Source organism: Otolemur garnettii, unplaced genomic scaffold (assembly GCF_000181295.1).
Source record: "Otolemur garnettii isolate 467f Iridium unplaced genomic scaffold, OtoGar3 scaffold00070, whole genome shotgun sequence".
Taxonomy (NCBI): domain Eukaryota; kingdom Metazoa; phylum Chordata; class Mammalia; order Primates; family Galagidae; genus Otolemur; species Otolemur garnettii.
The window spans coordinates 1,102,680-1,120,217 of NW_003852465.1; the positions used below are offsets into that span (position 1 = coordinate 1,102,680).

Sequence of the window (17,538 nt, forward strand, 5' to 3'; positions counted from 1 at the left end):
TGACTTTGTCCCTGCCTTCTTATTCTTTCCCAACTTTGCTTTTCCACCTGAAAAAGATGGCAGGGACCACTGCATAACTAGATAAAACCATGGTGGAGATGGTTTGAAACACTAACCCTGTGGCCACTGACAGGTATTTCCATTTACTGAGCTTGCCTTGCCCGACCGGTTAGAACTGTTGCTAGGCGAGCTGACTGCTTCCCACAGCGTCCCTTGGGGCCCTAACAGCACTGGGCCTCTCTGTGCCCAGAAAGAACCCGCAGCAGCCGCAGAGGCTGTTGGGAAGTTGGGTCTCAAGCCCGGGACCAGGAGCCTACTGGGCGGGCGCAGAGGCTGTCGGGAGGTTGGGTCTTAAGTCCCTCGCCAAGTGCGTACTAGGCAGGCGCAGAGGCTATCAGGTGGGTCTCCAGCCTCGGACCAGGAGCCCACTGGGTGGGCGCAGAGGCTGTCGGGAGGCTGTGGAGGAGCCCGCTGAGGCCGCGACTTGGCGCCGAGCGAAGACGTCCAAGCCCTGGATATAGGGACCTCAGTGCCTTCTTGCTTGGAAGATTTGTGGAGATGAATTGGGTAGGGGGTTCCCGGTAAGTTGTGCCGCGGAGTTTGTGACTGGGACTTTCATTCCTATAATGATGCCTCTTTGTAGGCCCTGGTGGAGCGAGATCACGGCCTAGCTGGAAATAATTTGGTAGGAGTGAGTGTTTTGTTGTCCAAGTCAGGATGTAGACCCTCTCACCATGCCCCTATTCTAAAAACAAAAACGACTGAGCATCTCCCCACTGCCTTACAATGGCTCACTTGTGGGGCCAGATGTGGGTGATTCCCTGCCTCCCACCCAACACGTCCCCCCAAGAGTCCTGCATTCTCACTTGAGGTCCATTAGCCCCTGAGCCCTCCTTTAAGGCCTCCTTTCCTCTCTCATGGCTCTCTTGATAGGGGGGAATTCTTCTGGGTTGATATAGAGTCCTTGCGTGAATTTGGAAAGTGTTGTGGAACAGCCCGGTCCTGGATGCACTTAAATCCATGGTAGGCATTAGTCTCACCATTAATCCAAATTATAGTTTGTATTTTAAAGGGAAGTAAAGTGAGCCGCTTTCACTTGAGTGGCTTACAAGAAAATTTACAATTTTTGTATTTAAGATTAATCACATAAAGTGTGATACATTGACAGTTTAGATTTATATAACTATTCATTGCTGTTGACCTTAAAGTCCAATTGGATAGAAATCATGTAATTCTATTTGATCAAAATCCTTGACAAGAAGAATTATTTTGATTGAAACACAAAGCCATTACCTATAATTTTTTTTATCACAAGTAGACCCAGGACAGTAATAATATGGTTAGATTATAATACATTTAAATTCTAAAAAAAATTTATGAGGAAAGACAGCTTTTTTGTTCACCATGTATTGTAACTGTCTGATAATTTTAGCATGTGCATTTTTTTTGTTGTTGTTGAAGAGTATATTAGCACTGTATTTTAGAGATATACTTGAATTATTTCTGCATGTTCTAAGCAGCACACTTGCACTTTGGAGAAAAGCACACATTTACTTTCAGCCTTCAGCAAGAGTTAGTCGATTGTAATTTGATGTTTTTGAATTGATTTTCTTTAAAATCAATACCAAATAGGCTTATATGAAGTCATTTTTCAAATGCTTAAGTGCTATTAAAATATAGATGTTATTATTTTGTTATACTATATCACAGATTTCTATGGTTACCTCAGGAGTAATATTTTAGTTGCTATTGAGAGGGTGCAGAAACAATGTACTGCAGGAAATGGGTGGTCTAAGATTCTGTTAATCAAAATGAGGTACTGGTACATGGAGGTATTAGGTATTGGGGCCTTAAGAAACCACAGGATAAACATGGTTATATCCCCTGGAGTATCAGTGTTCCTCAGAGATTAGGAAAAAATATATTTTAAAATTTATACAAATGTCAAAGCCAAAATAAAATGTAGAGATAAACCTCTAAGTGTAAAGTTTTATTTGGAAATTGCAGCTTTGAAATTTGGGGCATACGCATAGAATGGTGCAGTTTGCTGTGTTGAACAAAGAGAAGGTTGGCAGTTTTATTAAAAAAAAGAGATGTATGGATTTGAGAGAAAGTTCATTGGCACTAGTAAAATTTTGGGGAGCTGGCAACCTCTGATTGGTGGGTGATGGCAGGAGGTAAAAACTAGTGGCGTGTGGTTTAGGAACTATTAGGTAAAATTGGTATTAGGGTGATAGCAGGCAGTTTCAGCAGCCAGGCTTGCAGAGAGTTGCATTCTTGGAGCAGTTATGCCCTGAGTGCTTTCTCCCCTGATCTCTTGACTCAGATTTAGTTGGATATGGCCTGAATGACAGAGTTTTTCTGATCAAAACTTTCATACAAAAATACATCCTAGAGTGAAACCAAAAACTTCTGAGAACTGTTAAAATGGACAATGCAATTTGAAATTAGGGAGATGGGCCCCAGACTGGTGCTGAAAAAGTGAGTATCTCCACTTTCTACTATCATAGTAAACAAGGATAGTTAAGAGTAAATAACAAGAACCGTATGAGGTAAATACCGTATTGAGGTAAATAAAAATGTTATCCTCATTTTACTGATGGGGTAACTGAGGCACAGTTACTTAACATTAAGTGACTTTCCCAGGGTCATCTAGCTCTGAAAAGGCAGAGTTAGGATTTGAGCCCAATGTGCTTAACCACTATGTTGAACTGTACAAAAGATAAGTATTGCAAAATGCCACATATAAGGCTGTGGAAATTTGAGAACTGAGAAACAGGAAGTTACACCCTGAAGGAGAGCAGAATTGCTCAGAACAAGCACCTCCCAGGGCAAAGGGGAGGTTTCCCCTCGCCCCCACAGTCTGCATTAACACACTTAGACACTGGCTGGATGGGGTGGCTCACACCTGTAATCCTAACATTCTGGGAGGCCCAGGTGAGTGGATTGCCTGAGCAAGAGCGACCCTGTTTGTAAAAGTAGCAGGGTGTTGTGGTGGGTGCCTGTGGTTCCAGCTACTTGGGAGGCTGATGCAAGAAGATCACTTGAGCCCAAGAATTTGAGGTTGTTGTAAGCTATGACTGACTCCACAGCACTGTGCCAAGGGCAACAAAGTGAGAAGTCACTGAGACACTTAATTAGGGGGTCTGTACATTTTTTTTTTTTAATCAAGTGGATAAATGAAGCAGGCTATAGGAAATTTATGTTTTGGTAGTGGCAGCCAGATTGCATACACTAATTTGAAGCAGAGTGTTCTTGTTATATTTGATATATTAAGTTTAATTGCAGAATCATTTTATAGGGGCATCTTTACAATTTTACAGTTGCAAAGGTCTTTACAACTATTTTTGTATAAAACTTGGCATTTGACTTATTTATGGACTCTTCCAGTTATACATAAAATGTCTTTTTGTGAGAGCTGGTGGCTGAGAAAGAAGCAAGCTTCCTTTATTTTCATTTTTTAAATTATTTAATTTGGCTTTAGTGTTATGATTTTTGGACTTTTTTGTTTTTTGTTTTTCTTTTTTTTTGGCTAGAGTGCCGTATCATCTGTCTAGCTCACAGCAACCTCAAACTCCTAATTTCAAGTGATCCTCTTGCCTTAGCCTCCTGAGTAGCTGGAACTACAGAAGCTCAAACATGGCCAATTTTTTTATTTTTAGTAGAAATGGCAGGTAGGGGGTGCTGGCTCTTGCTCAGGCTGGTCTGGAACTCCTGAGCTCCAGGGATTCTCCACCTAATCCTCCCAGAATGTTAGGATTACAATTGTGAGCCACTGTGCCTGGCGATTTTTGGACATCTTGTGTGATATCATAATGCTATTTGAAATCAAAGTCTCACTGGGTAAAGAGATTTGATCTAAGCAGAAACTAATTTACATATATTTGGTAGCAGTTCTCAGGCTACTGTCCCTGAAAGTCGCTAATCAGTGATAATGCCAGTTTTTTTTTTTTATTTAATGGACTATCTTTCTTTTTTCCCTAATATTATTTCCTTTTTAGTTTTTTGATTAAAATGACCCCTTCTTTTTAAAATTCTTCCTTGGTAAAAATTAAAACATCAATCCTTTGTCACTGCATGTGATCGCTCACGCCTGTAGTCCTAGCACTCTGGGAGGTCAAAGCGGGTGGATTGCCTGAGCTCACAAGTTCAAGACCAGGGCAAAGGGTCAAGAGTGTGAGCAAGAGTGTGACCCTGTCTCTTAAAAAAAAAAAAATAGACTGGCGCCATGGCTCACGCCTGTAGTCCTAGCTACTTTGGAGGCTGAGGCAAGAAAATCACTTGAGCCAAGAGTTTGAAGTTGCTATGATGCCGTGGCACTCTACCCAGGGCAATAAAGTGAGACTTTGTTTCCAAAAAAAAAAATCCTTTGTCAATCCTAGCAATTAAAAAATTTTTTTTGATTTATCTGGGAATCATTGACCTACAACTTTCATATTTGTTTTGTACTTGCTAAAAGTCACCATTGTAATGTCTGGACTGGAAAATGCTGTTCACAGTCAGTTCAACTATAGATCTGTGAATATAATACTACAAATGCAGTATAAGATTTCTTTTAAGTAGAGAGTTTTATTTTTATAATTCAGTTGGAGAAGTAACCAGTGTCATATGAAAAGCCCAGGTGAAATTCTTTTGGAATTTAGGTGAGGGTGAAATTACTTCTAAATTGATTTTACTTATTTTGTTTTAAAATTTTCTTGTGTATGTTAAAAAATGAAAGTGATAGTGTAAACATGTGATCTTTATCAGCAGAACTTCATAAACAGTTAAATGATGCCAACTTTACATCAATGTTACAAATAGAAGATAAGTGCTTCCAGTATTTTTTCATCTATTTATAGAATCAAAGAGAAAATCTTAAAGGTTCATTTTATCAGAGGTAAAACAGCCAGTATTATTGTGAATGCAGTTATGTATTTTGTTATGTTCAACATGAGAGATGAAACTATTTATGCAGTGCTGGTATGAATATGAATGAATTCACATTTGATGGGTCATAGTATTATTGGTAAGATAAGAGTTCTTACTAATTATGTAACCCTTGTAGCTGAGATATACTTAGAATTGTTTGTACTTTACACATGTTACATAATTATGTCCAAATAAGCTTGATATTTTACCAAATAGAAGCCGTAGACGCAAATTATTTTATATACATAACATGTATATGTATAACATTGTATATACATAACTGTTTAGTTGCAGTTATGTAACTGAACTATGATATTTTGGAGACAGAACCGAAGTTATATACAGAAAGGATGCTTTGGCATGTTGTGAGCTTTCTTGTTTTGTTGTCTTTCATTAACTGAATTTCACAAATTATTGAGTCTTTGAAGTATTACTTTATTAATCAGTTTGTGGATCCGACATTGTTGTTGAACATTTTTATTATTAGCAAGTCTCTAAATTTTGTTAGCATTTTATTCAAAACACTTGAAAATTTTTATTATAAGTATTCCATAATTAGAGTGACTCAAAACCTTAACATTTGAATCTTTTAGTAAATTTTCATTTTATTAAAAATAAAGGTTTTAAGATTTAATTCTGTATAAAAAGTAATTGGGAAAAGTTAGTTTTGGTATTCAAATTTTATATGGGAATATTGTGACTAGTACAAAGAACCTCATGATGGAGTGCCTACTTTCAATTGGGTAATTTTATATTTTGTACCACAACAGAATGAAGATGAAGAAACCTACAGCTTTGCACCATCTAAATTTGGAAAAACAGTTAAAAGGATCAGAGACTACTTACTTGTTGAGTTTTGTTCTGTAAAAAAATGGGGAAAGTACGCTAAATGGATTGACAAAGATGGTTCTTGTGAAGATATTTGGGCTAAATGCCTTTTTTACATACAAAAAACAACTCACAGTGTCTTCCACTTGGCAAAATTTGCTCTTATCTTACTTGGTACTTCAGCATCTGGAGACAGTATTTTTCCAGTCAATGTAGTTGATGCAGAAGTGTTGAAAGATTTCAGGAAATGTTATGAAGAGAATTTAAATATAAGGATTCTATATCGAGAAAGCATTTTCTTCTGAAAAGTAGGGGTAACACAGTATTAGAAACAAATGTAGCTTAAGTAATTCATTACAGTATATGTATCCAATAAATATTTTATTTATTTTTTTTATTATTGAGACAAGAGTCTCAATTTGTCACCTATGGTAAAGTGCTGTGGCGTCGTAGCTCACCGCAACCTCAAACTCCTGGGCTCAAGTGATTCTCTTGCCTCAGCCTCCCTAGTAGCTGGAACTACAGGCACCTGCCACAATGCCTGGCTATTTTTTGTTGTTGTTTAGCAGGCCTGGGCCAGCTTTGAACCCACTAGCCCTGGAGCATGTGGTCAGCGCCCTAACCACTGAGCATGGGCACCTGGCCTGTTACTTGTTTTTTAACTTTAATTGATATAAAGAACTTTTATTCTTTAATGTTCCTAAATATATGCATATATAATTTTATATATTCTTAATTTTTTTATAAATTTATTTTTGAAAATAGTTTTGTAAAGAGTATTTTAGAGGCTTAGCAGCATAATAAAAACAATATTTTGGTCCATAAATAAAATTTTAAATGTAAATAGATGTGTATGTATACATTAATTAAATTGTTAACTTATAAACATATATATATACATTCACATATATACATATACATGCTTATATACATGTATATATACATTTGTGTACACATGGACAGTCATGTATTGCTTAGTAATGGGAATACCTTCTGAGAAATGCATTGTTAGGCAGTGTCCTTATTGTGTGAACATCATAGAGCATTTACGCAAACCTGGGGAGTATAGCCTGTAAGACCTAGGCTATATCGTGTAGCCTATTGCCCATAGGCTAAAAACCTGTATAGCGTGTTACTGTTCTGAATACTGTAGGCAATTGGAACACCATGATAAGTACTTGTGTATCTAAACACATATACACATATAAAAGGTACAGTTAAAATATGCTATAAGAGATAACAAATGTACATCTGTATGGGGCACTTAGCGTGAATGTGCAGGACTGGAAGTTGTTCTGGGTGAGCGATGAGTGAATGTTAAGGCCTCGGACATTATCGTATATTACTGTAAACTTTAAAACACTGTACAATTAGGCTATGCTAAATTTATAAAAACCTTTCCTATATATATATATATATATTTTTTTTTTTAAATTTTTAAACCTTTTTGTTTAAAATTAAGACACAAATGCACATGTCAGCCTAGGCCTACACAGGGTCAGGATCGTTGGTGTTACTGTCTTTTGCCTCCACATCTTGGCAGACTGGCAGGTCTTCAGGGACAATAAAGCATGGAGATGTCACCTCCTATAGTAACAGTGCCTGCTTTTGGAATGCCTCCTGAGAGACCTACCTGGGGTTGTTTTACAGGTAACACTTATTTTGTAATAAGTAGAAGGGGTACACTCCAACAATGAAAAAGGTATAATATAGTAAATCCAGTATATATAAATCCAGTAAATATAGTATAGTATATTATAGTATAATATAGTAAATCCGGTAAATATAGTAAAGCCAGTCACATAACTTATTATCACTGTCAAGTGTTATGTACTACACATAATTATATAATTTTTTTCAGCTGGCAGTACAGTAGGTTTGTTTATGTGGGCATTACCAATACAAGTAATGTGTTACACTCCTTGTCTAGATGGCTGTGATGCCACTCAGTGACAGGAATTTTCAGTTCCATTATGATCTTACGTGACCCCTGTGGTCTGTGTTTCACTGAAATGTCTCCTTGGGCAGCACTTGACTGTGTTAACCCCTTGAAACTTATCTGTAAACTTTATGGTTGTCTTAGCTCATTGCCCTTTTTTGCTTTTGAATTATTATGTTTTCAAAGATTTATATGAAATGGGGTGGGGTTTTTTTAGGAATTTAGGAGGTTTTTTGTATTTATTATGTTGTCTATTAAAATTCAAATACATAGTGGCTTACAAGAATACCAGGAACGTTTGTGTCAAAATCTTACCAAGTTTTTAGCTATAAAATGAGTTGCCAAATAGCATCTAAGTACTAGTTTAATAAATGTAATGGAAATATGTTAAATACTTTAAGAATATTTCTAGAAACAGGAATATAGACCTATTAGTTTTTCCTTCCTGAATTAACGATAATGTGAATGGCTCACAATATACGTCTGTGTAACAGTGTCATTTGCATTCTGAATCTTTTCTACTATGTGACCCAGGAGACAGCTCTTCATGTTTCTGATTATGGCCTGTAACTGTGGAACAATGTTATCTGTGTGAAAATACTATTAAGAATTCAGTCTCTGAGAATTTATTTCTTATTTACTATTATTATTTATTATTTTTTCTGTCTCTGAGAATTGGGGTCCTGTATTCTGAATATTAGATATTTTTGCTTTATTGGTTTGACAGTTCTTTTTCTTCAGTACCCCTAAAAGCGATAACATTGTAACATATATTATTACTATTCCTAACACATCAAGTCAACCTGCTTTAGTTTTGTGAAATGCCAATGTAAGTGCTTTTCTAGGCTAGTTACTGTCCTGAATCTTAATAAGTCCACTAGCTAACAATGTTAGGTTTTGATGTTTTAGGTTAATATTAATTCAATGTATTTAATAACAGAAGCCATAAAATATAGTTTTTTATTTGCTAATTGTAGCTTTATTAATTTTCTCTCGTACTTAAGATAGTATTATGAGAACTTAACATTCTGAGACAGTTTCTTTTATGTGGCACTGTGCCCTTAAGAAAACAAACTATTCAGGAAACCAGAAAGCAAAACAAAAGAAGTAAAAAAAGAACAATTTAAGATTGACAATGTAAGGCATAGGATACCCATACTATTTAATTCTTAATGTAATGTTATTACCTCTTGCATATATTTCTTTGGCAACCTCTTGCCTTTGCTTCTTTTTTTTTCTCCTTAAGAAAATATTTCTTTAGCTTTTCTCTTTAAGCCTTTTTTCACTAGAAAGACTAGCAAGAAATAGAAATGCCCTGAGCCAACGTGGTTTCCTAGCCCCCTCCCTTCTGCCATTTCCCTTTCTCTTCTGTCTTTCCCTTATCTTCCCTTTAACCTTTCTTCCTTTTCCTAACTAAGCCCTTTACACTTCTATTTTTATTTTTTTTTCTTAGCAGAGAATACTATAACAAATAACTATACTCCTGCTATGCAGAATGGATAACTTGGGGAGTGTTCTAATAGGTTATGATCTGGCTGGGCTCCATGGCCTATAACCCTAGCACTGTGGGAGGCAAAGGAGTTTGAGACCAACTAGAGCAAGAGCAAGACCCCAGCTCTACTAAAAAGAAAGATGGGCCTTGCGGTGGGCGCTTATGGTCCCAGCTACTTGGGAGGCTGAGGCAAGAGAATCTCTTAAGCCCAAGACTATGAGATTGCTGTGAGCTATGAGGCCATGGCACTCTACCCAGGGTGACAGAGTGACACTCTACTTTAAAAAGGAAAAAAAAAGAAAGAAAAAAACATTATGACCTAATTTTTTAAAGTAAAGAGCTATAATGGCAACTTATATTGTTCATGTAAACTTTTATTGAAAGAGGTGGTTCAGTATATTTCTTTAAAAATCTCCTTTCAGCATAACATAGTAAATTACTATTAAGAAAGATAAGCCTCATTCCCACCTTCCATCTCACCCCCTATTCTCTGGTAATTTAAATTTCAAGACAAAAATTGGGGAAATTCTTACTAAGGTTATTTTTGTAAAGCGTATATACATTTTATGAAGAAACTGGTATTTGAATGAAGTCTTGAAGGTATGGAAAGTTTTGAATGTGAAAATATGGTAGGAAACATGTCCATAATCTGGAGAAGAAAAATATATCTATATTTAGTTTGGTTGAGTATTGGAGTATGTGCAGTGAAAGAATGGAACACTTAGTAGGGGCCGTGCCATGGAAGTCATGTCCCTAAGTGATAATCAGAGCTATGTTTAGAGTAGTTACCCAGGTAGTTAAGTATACTGGAGACCATTTCATAAAATCAGAGACCTTTTGAAATTGATTATGGCTGGCTATGTACTGGATATGACAGTTGTCATTGTAGAATGCTTTTATTTTAGCAAATGACTTCTGTGGATTCATCGGCAAGTCCTTTTAAATATGTGCACATTTTGGCCTGATTCGTGTCTGATGTAAAGGTCTAGCTAGTTTCATGCTTGACTTGGAGAATATGTTCAGTCATCATTATTATCTTATTGTCTATATTTGCTTAACCAAATCAAAAGAAGCAACTATTAGGAAAATCTGACATAGACAAATAAAAATGACTTTTAGATCATCACCTTTTTAAATTTTATGGTAAAGCAGCTCTTTAGTAGACATTTCTATTGTTTGGCAACTGCCTGTCTTTATGTAGTATATTTCCCACATATGAGTTTTGGTGATAGGCACAGACCATCTCTCTTTATAAAAGCCAGGGAAAAAAGAAAGAAAGAAAGAAGCAACCCAAAGACTTGCTTCCCAGTCTCTGATTCAAAGTACAAGACAAAGCACATCAAAGTCTAAGCTTAGAGCATGTGCCTATTAGCCAGCTGCAGAAGGAGCTAGGGACCCAAGGAAATAGGGACACCAGAGTGTCTACTGCAATTGCAGTTAGTGACAGGAGCTGCAGCAGGATTGAATTTTCAGAGACGGCAATGCCAGTGATGCTGGGGGCAGCAGGTGTTCATTGTCCAGGAGTGGAGGTGGTACAGTCAGTAGTGTTCAGTGTTCATCAGGGCCAGCAGTGCTATCTTTATGAGACCAACTGCAGTGGGATTTTTGCAGTGATTCTGCACCTGCCTAGAATTCTTATTCCTGCCATTGCCAGAGCTGCTTCCTCAGCCAAATATGATTTCCATTGCTTGTAAGAATTCTGATTGATGCAATCTTCTTCTTTAATGCAGCTAATTGAGAGTTACTATATTTGGTACATATTTAGATTATAGGGACAGAGAGTACTTTCATAACATTCATAGTCTTAATACTTATCTAAATGTTCTGTTTGAGAAATCCCTTTGGCATATATGTCAGAATCCCATTTTACTTTCACTGTAACCTTCAACTACCGAGACTGATCCAGATATTGGTGTTAAATTCCTAATTAATTTTTCTCAGGCACATAGAAATGGGCATTCTATGTACACAGGATTCGGTGACAGCTGTAACAGCATACTCAATAATCGAAAATCAACCTGGTATAAAATCACTTGATTTGTTCATACTGTATGTAAATAATATATGAAGACTTTTATTTGTTCCTAATTCTGTTGAGCTCTAATTTCTCTTATCTCTCTATGATCTAGATTATTTAATATTGCTGCTCTTTCATACTTCTTATGTTCCTGAACTTTGTTTTTTTGTTTTTTTGGAGACAAAGCCTCAAGCTGTCCCCCTGGGTAGAGTGCTGTGGCATCACAGCTTACAGCAACCTCCAACTTCTGGGCTCAAGCGAGTCTCCTGCCTCAGCCTCCCAAGTAGCTGGGACCACAGGTGCCCACCACAACACCTGGCTATTTTTTGGTTGCAGCCATCATCGTTGTTTGGCGGGCCCGGGCTGGATTCGAACCTGCCACCTTAGGTGTATGTGGCTGGCGCCTTAGCCACTTGAGCCACAGACGCCGAGCCTGTTCCTGAACTTTGAAAAGTCCCTTTTCGTTCTGCGCCTAAGTTTGTGAGTTTTAGAATGATGGAAAATAAACTAACCTTTTATGTCCTCCTTAGCTTTAGCATTTGATGAGCCAGTGAGATGTAATTTCTTTCCTTTTGAAAAGTTGGACAGGCAGCAGTACATTTATGATGCTGCATGGAGTAGAATATATAGAGTTCTTTGCTTAATGAATTTGAAATTGTCTGTTAAGACATAGGTAGCAGGTTAAAGAACAAGTTCAGTAAGTGGCACAGTCTAAGGGTGGGCAGTTAGTAACTGTCATTCTTGTAGTTTATGAAAATCATTGAGACAAATGAACAGTTTTGTATATTCTCCATGGGCATACTTGAAAGGCTGTATATAAAGCAATTTTGTTAAAAACTCCAAAATCAGACATCCTGGATTTAAATGCTACGTCTGTCATTTATTAGTGGTGTGGCCTTAGGCAAGTTAACCTCTCTGTGCCTTAGTTTCCTCTGTGCCTTAATTAAACCTACCTCATAGAGTTGATGTGGAGGTAAGGAGTTTATATGCATAGAGTGCCTAGAATGGTGTAAGATCTATAGTACTCATCATTAGCAATTATTTTTATACTAATTTCATACAGTTAAGATACACTTTGGTCATTTTCCTTATAATTCTTGCATAAGTCTTGAATTTGAGACCATAGTTTTATGCATTTATAAAAGATACATTGTGCAGATCTACTTATAGTGTCATGAATATTTTATAGCATTCCATTGTTATTAATAGACAACATATTTTATAATCATTAAATGCTGCACTATTATTGGTATTCAATGCTATCCTTGGCATGAGATCATAGGTAAGAAGCATATCCATAATGAGTAGGCTTTTTGAAAAGAAGGTGCTAAGATCTGAGTGTTTTTGTCCCCTCAAAATTCATATGTTGAAATCTTAACTCCCAAGGCAGTGGTTTTAGGAGGGGTTACCCTTGAATATGCTTAGGTCATAAGGACAGAGCCTTCATGATTCATATAAGTGCCCTTGTAAAAGAGACCCCAGGGACCTAGGTTGCCACTTTCACCCTGTGAGAACACAGTGAAAGGTGTCATCTTATGAGCTGGGAAGTGGGTACTCATTAGACACCAAATCTGCTAGTACCTTGACTTCCCAGCCTCCAGAACTGTGAGAAATAGATTTCTGTTGTTTATAAGCTACTCAGTTTATGGTATTTTGTTATAGCTGCCTGAACAGACCTAAATCAGAAGAGGTGAGACCTCAGGTGCACATTGCTCATAAATTAATATACTGAAGTTGTTTTAGCAATGAATTTCACACTACTTTAGATGCCAAGTAGATTTCTACCTTCTCTTCATTCCCTGTTGTTTTCGGTGGAATGTTGAAATGAAAGAAATGGCAAAGAAAGTAGGGTGTTGACCAAGAATATTGCTGTCAGGTGAAGATGTTTCAGTGATATATCCCTTTTGATGCATTAATGTGTCTAATCTGGATTATAAAATTCAGATTTATCTTATGTTTAATTATTCATAGATATAGAGTGTTTTTAAAATTAGATCTTGGATTTCCTATGTGAGAAGATTTTGTGAAGCATGATATATTATAAAAACTTTAAGAGTATTTTCAAGGTTTCTTTTAAAAACAAATATAAAGATCACTATAGTTTTATATTTTAGTTCTCAGTCTTTAGCTAAAATGACGATTGTCTTAGAGACCATGTCTTTAATTGGTATGTGTTTCATCCTACTTTTCTTTTCAGGACCAGGGTTCTGATCAAACAGGAAAGGAGAAAGCAGAAGGTAAAGAAAATATATGTATTTTTTGGGTTAGTTTTATGAGAACAGCGATCTTCTGATGCATTTTTTCCAGTTTTACCTAAGTAAACTGGAGGACCATCTTCCTTTAGTATTCTTTATCCTTATTGATAGTTCAATTAGCCAGCTGCTTTGTTCAGGCAGAAACTTGAAAATTATTGTTGATTCTTGGTTTCTAATTCCAATTTATATCCTATATCTGACCTCTACTCACTATGTACTATCAGCACTATAAATAATCAGTTATTGCCTAGGGTACTTACTCTAAAGCTCTTAGAACCTGTGTTCCATTTCCATTTATTTTGTATTTTTTAAAAATCAGACTGATTGCAATACATAGTAAAATTGAGCATTTGCGTACCTTACAACTGAGCAGTATACATCTGAAAGTCTTATATATGTGAACTTTAAGATAACTACAAATTGTTTGAGTTATTGTTATTGCTAAAATAGCAAACATAAAAGGAGAAAGAAGAAAAAGGAGGGGATGGAGGGAAACACCCAAACATCTGTTAGTGGTAGAATGGTTAAACAAATTGTGGTTTATCCCAGTAATGGTATAGCATTGAAAAAGTGTTGACTACATTTAATTAGTGTAGATGAATTAGTGCGGTGAGCAAAAGAAGCGACGCACAGAATACATGTAATTAGATTTCTTTTATAAAAAGTTGTGAAATGGGGGAGAACTTTCAGTACGTCAATATGGTCAAAGGAAGTAAAATTTAAAGAAAAGCAAGGGAGTGATGTTATGGTAGCAGGATAATTGCCATTGTTCCCTTTCCTACTGTATCCTTTCATTCTTACCTCCTGTTCATTTCTCAGTCTGCTATACTGTGCAGCTCTTGCTAATAGCGAACTTTATGTTGTTTAGTTGGTAGGATATTTCTCAGGCCAACTTGTTGTTTATTTATTTGTTTTTGCAGTTTTTGGCTGGGGCTAGGTTTGAACCCACCACCTCCAGTATGTGGGGCCAGCGCCCTACTCCTTGAGCCACAGGCACTGCCCCCAACTTATTTTAATATGTCATCTTCTCCTATACAATTTGCCATTTCCTCCATCTTGAAACAGCTTTCTCTGCTTTCTTTGGCACATCCTCCAGATTTTATTTCTGTCTCTCTGGTTGTTTGGTTTTCAAGTTAAAATTTGATTACTTAATTTTTGAAGTTTTCTGATTATTTTCAAATAGTTTTCTGGTTTTTCCTACTAAGTGATACTTGATAGAAAAATTAAGTCTAGTTTTGTCAGGTTACTCAGTCACATACCTTTATTCCTCCTTTAGAACACAGAGATTGGAGGGTCTCAGGATGAGAGGCAGAGTATGAGGAACAAACTCAAACTTCTAAGGCAGTGTTCCCTAGAATAAAGACTTACTTCCTTTGCAGACAGTTTTTGTACTGTTCTTCCTTATTTCTAGAACTTTGGTTAACTCTGACTCATCTATCTATTTTAGAAACCATTCTTAAGAATCTTTCCCTCCCTCCGCCTACCCCCTTCCCACCCATCATTTACATACCCTTCCTGTGGATTATGTACTGTCCCCTATCATCCTCAGTTGTAATCATTTGTGTCATTCTCCCTCACTGTGGTCTTACCCATCATAAAGTACAATGCCTTATAACATCTCAATTCCAAGGCACCATTAATTATAAGATTTAGTGTTGACGTAGTCATTTTTTCCCCAAGGTGGGGGAATACATCCTGAAGGTCATACTATTCATTGCTGAACCATAGTGTGATCTTTTAGAAGATATTTTAGTCCAATTTGGGGTTGCAGATCACTTAAATGAATTATGCACAAATACCTTTCATCCATGATATATTTGCATAATAATTTTTTTTTTTGAAACAGAATCTTACTTTGTCACCCCTGGTAGAGTGCCAAGGTGTCATAGCTCACAGCAACCTCAGACTCTTGGGCTCAAGTGATTCTCTTGCCTCAGCCTCCGAGTAGCTGGGACTATAGGTGCCTTCCACAACACCCAACTATTTTTAGAGGTGGAGTTGCGCTCTTGCTCAGGCTGGTCTCCAAACTGTGAGGTCAAGCAATCTACCTGCCTTGGCCTCCCAGAGTGCTAGGATTATAGGCATGAGCCACTACGCCTGGCAATAAAAGTATTTTTTGCCTGATAGCTGGCAGGTCACTTGTAGTTCTTACAAGTTTTTTTATAATCTTAAAAGTTGGTTGTCGTTAATATTCCGAAATCTTAATATGAAAGAGCCTCTAACTCTTGGAAATGTGATATGGAAATTTGACTTCTTGCATTAAATTTTATTTCCATTTGAGAATTTTCTCACTCTTGACATCTCACATTTATAATCACACTACAGCATAGCATTATGAGTTATTTGATGGAGGAAATGAAGATGTTTTTATGGGTTTTTTAGTATCTACCACGTAATAGATGCTCAGTAAATAAATATTAAATGTCTTTGAACTTGGTAAATTAAGGGTGTAATCTGAATGAAAAAAATGAAGATAAGAATAATAATAGTTAAAATATTCCAGAAATAAAATAATAACTGGATGAAGAATGATTATGTACAAGTGTGCTTTAATAATAATGAACAAACATCCTGGTGTCATGGGATAACAAAGCCAATTAAATTGGCTTTCGTTACAGGTTAGTTCTCATATATCCCATTTTTTTCCACTTTCCATTTCAGTTGACTTTTAATAGCATTCAGTGGTACATTTTTTTAAGGCTTTTGCTATCTTAGGGTAGAATACTTAGTAGAAAAACAAATTTTTAGCCTGTCAGATTTGTTGTTCTGTTTTCATATTTTTTTTTTAACTTTTTGTATACTGATAATTTTTAATCTTGTGATTCTCAGGAACAGCTTTTTAATGTTCTATTTTAAGAGTAATGTTTAACAAAGGGTTATAAAAGGCTGTGAAATTTTGAGGTTTTGGGCAAACTACAAGTTATCATAACTGATTTTAATTTATACATAAATGTATAAAGGTGGTGTCATAAAATATAAAGTTAGTTATGATTTAATAGCATTACTTTTTTATTATTTACGATTCTGTCTAACCCACATGGTTGCTGCATTAATTATTTTTTTATTTTCAATTATTTTAGGAATATTTTGAAAAGAACAGGTTAAAATCAAAGATGAAATTGCTGGGAGTTTTATCCCCTGTCAAAAATTCCACTGTCAGTTTAGATCTTCTTAACCTATATATGGTAAATCAGATTTCTTGCAAGAAGAAAGCACATGGTAAGTCTTCCCAGTAGCATTTTGTTTTGATCTTGATGTGATCATAATAACATTTAGCTTTACAAGTACTTACATGATATTAGGACCTCAGAGCATGTGCAAAGTTTAACACTATTTTATTCTCTTAAATTAGCAATTTAGCTTATATTTGTTTACAAATCTCTCATTATGTGATCCATTTATTTTTATTTTTAGATTGTATATGTTATATAAAATTTATTAGGCATGGTTAAAATTGTTATAGTATAGTTGTTTCAGTTATTACACTATTCTACACATATCTGAGCAGATAGTTATCAAAATTCAACTAGAGAACAGGGAATAAATGCTAATAAATGTCAGTAAATTACTTTTACTACCTATAGTTTGTTTGAAAGGGTGAGCTGAAAAAATTTTTGCCTAAATAACAAGTTTTATATCTTATAATTTCAATTACTTCTTACACGTTCCTGAAATGTTAATTACACTAGTCTAATACTTTCCATTTTGTCTTGCACTTTGATTCTTCAAGTAAATAAAAAATTTAATGAGAGTATTTTTATTCTCTCTCAAGGAAACTATGTATGAGATTTAATTGCTAAAGCAAGTGATAAAATGAGAGCACAAAATGAGACAATTCATCAAGGAGGGGAAGAAATTGATGATAGTATCATTGATATTTTCTCATTTCCTTTCTCTGCTGTTTTTCATTCTCCAGCTACAGATGATAGTTTACACAAGAAAATTTAGTTATACTTTAGGAAAAATAAATTATTCATGGACTTTTGGAATAAAACCTTTCATTGGAAATCTGATGCGTTTACCTTTATTTATTACTGTTTGTAGGAGAGGAAGAATATGTTTTCCTCAGCCATCACTGGGTTTATGGCTGAGGCCC

The 17,538-nt window shown here is 36.0% G+C and overlaps 1 protein-coding gene across 1 annotated transcript in view; it reads left to right on the plus strand.

Moving 5' to 3' along the window:
• The first annotated feature begins 434 nt into the window (after window positions 1–434).
• CUNH12orf40 (chromosome unknown C12orf40 homolog) overlaps window positions 435–17,538 on the plus strand; it is a 50,510-nt gene continuing 33,406 nt past the window's right edge. The window contains exons 1-3 of the mRNA XM_012807467.2: window positions 435–581; window positions 13,385–13,424; window positions 16,523–16,661. Coding sequence (XP_012662921.2) covers window positions 559–581; window positions 13,385–13,424; window positions 16,523–16,661 — 202 coding nt within the window. The 5' untranslated portion in view covers window positions 435–558. The remainder of the gene's footprint in view (window positions 582–13,384; window positions 13,425–16,522; window positions 16,662–17,538) is intronic.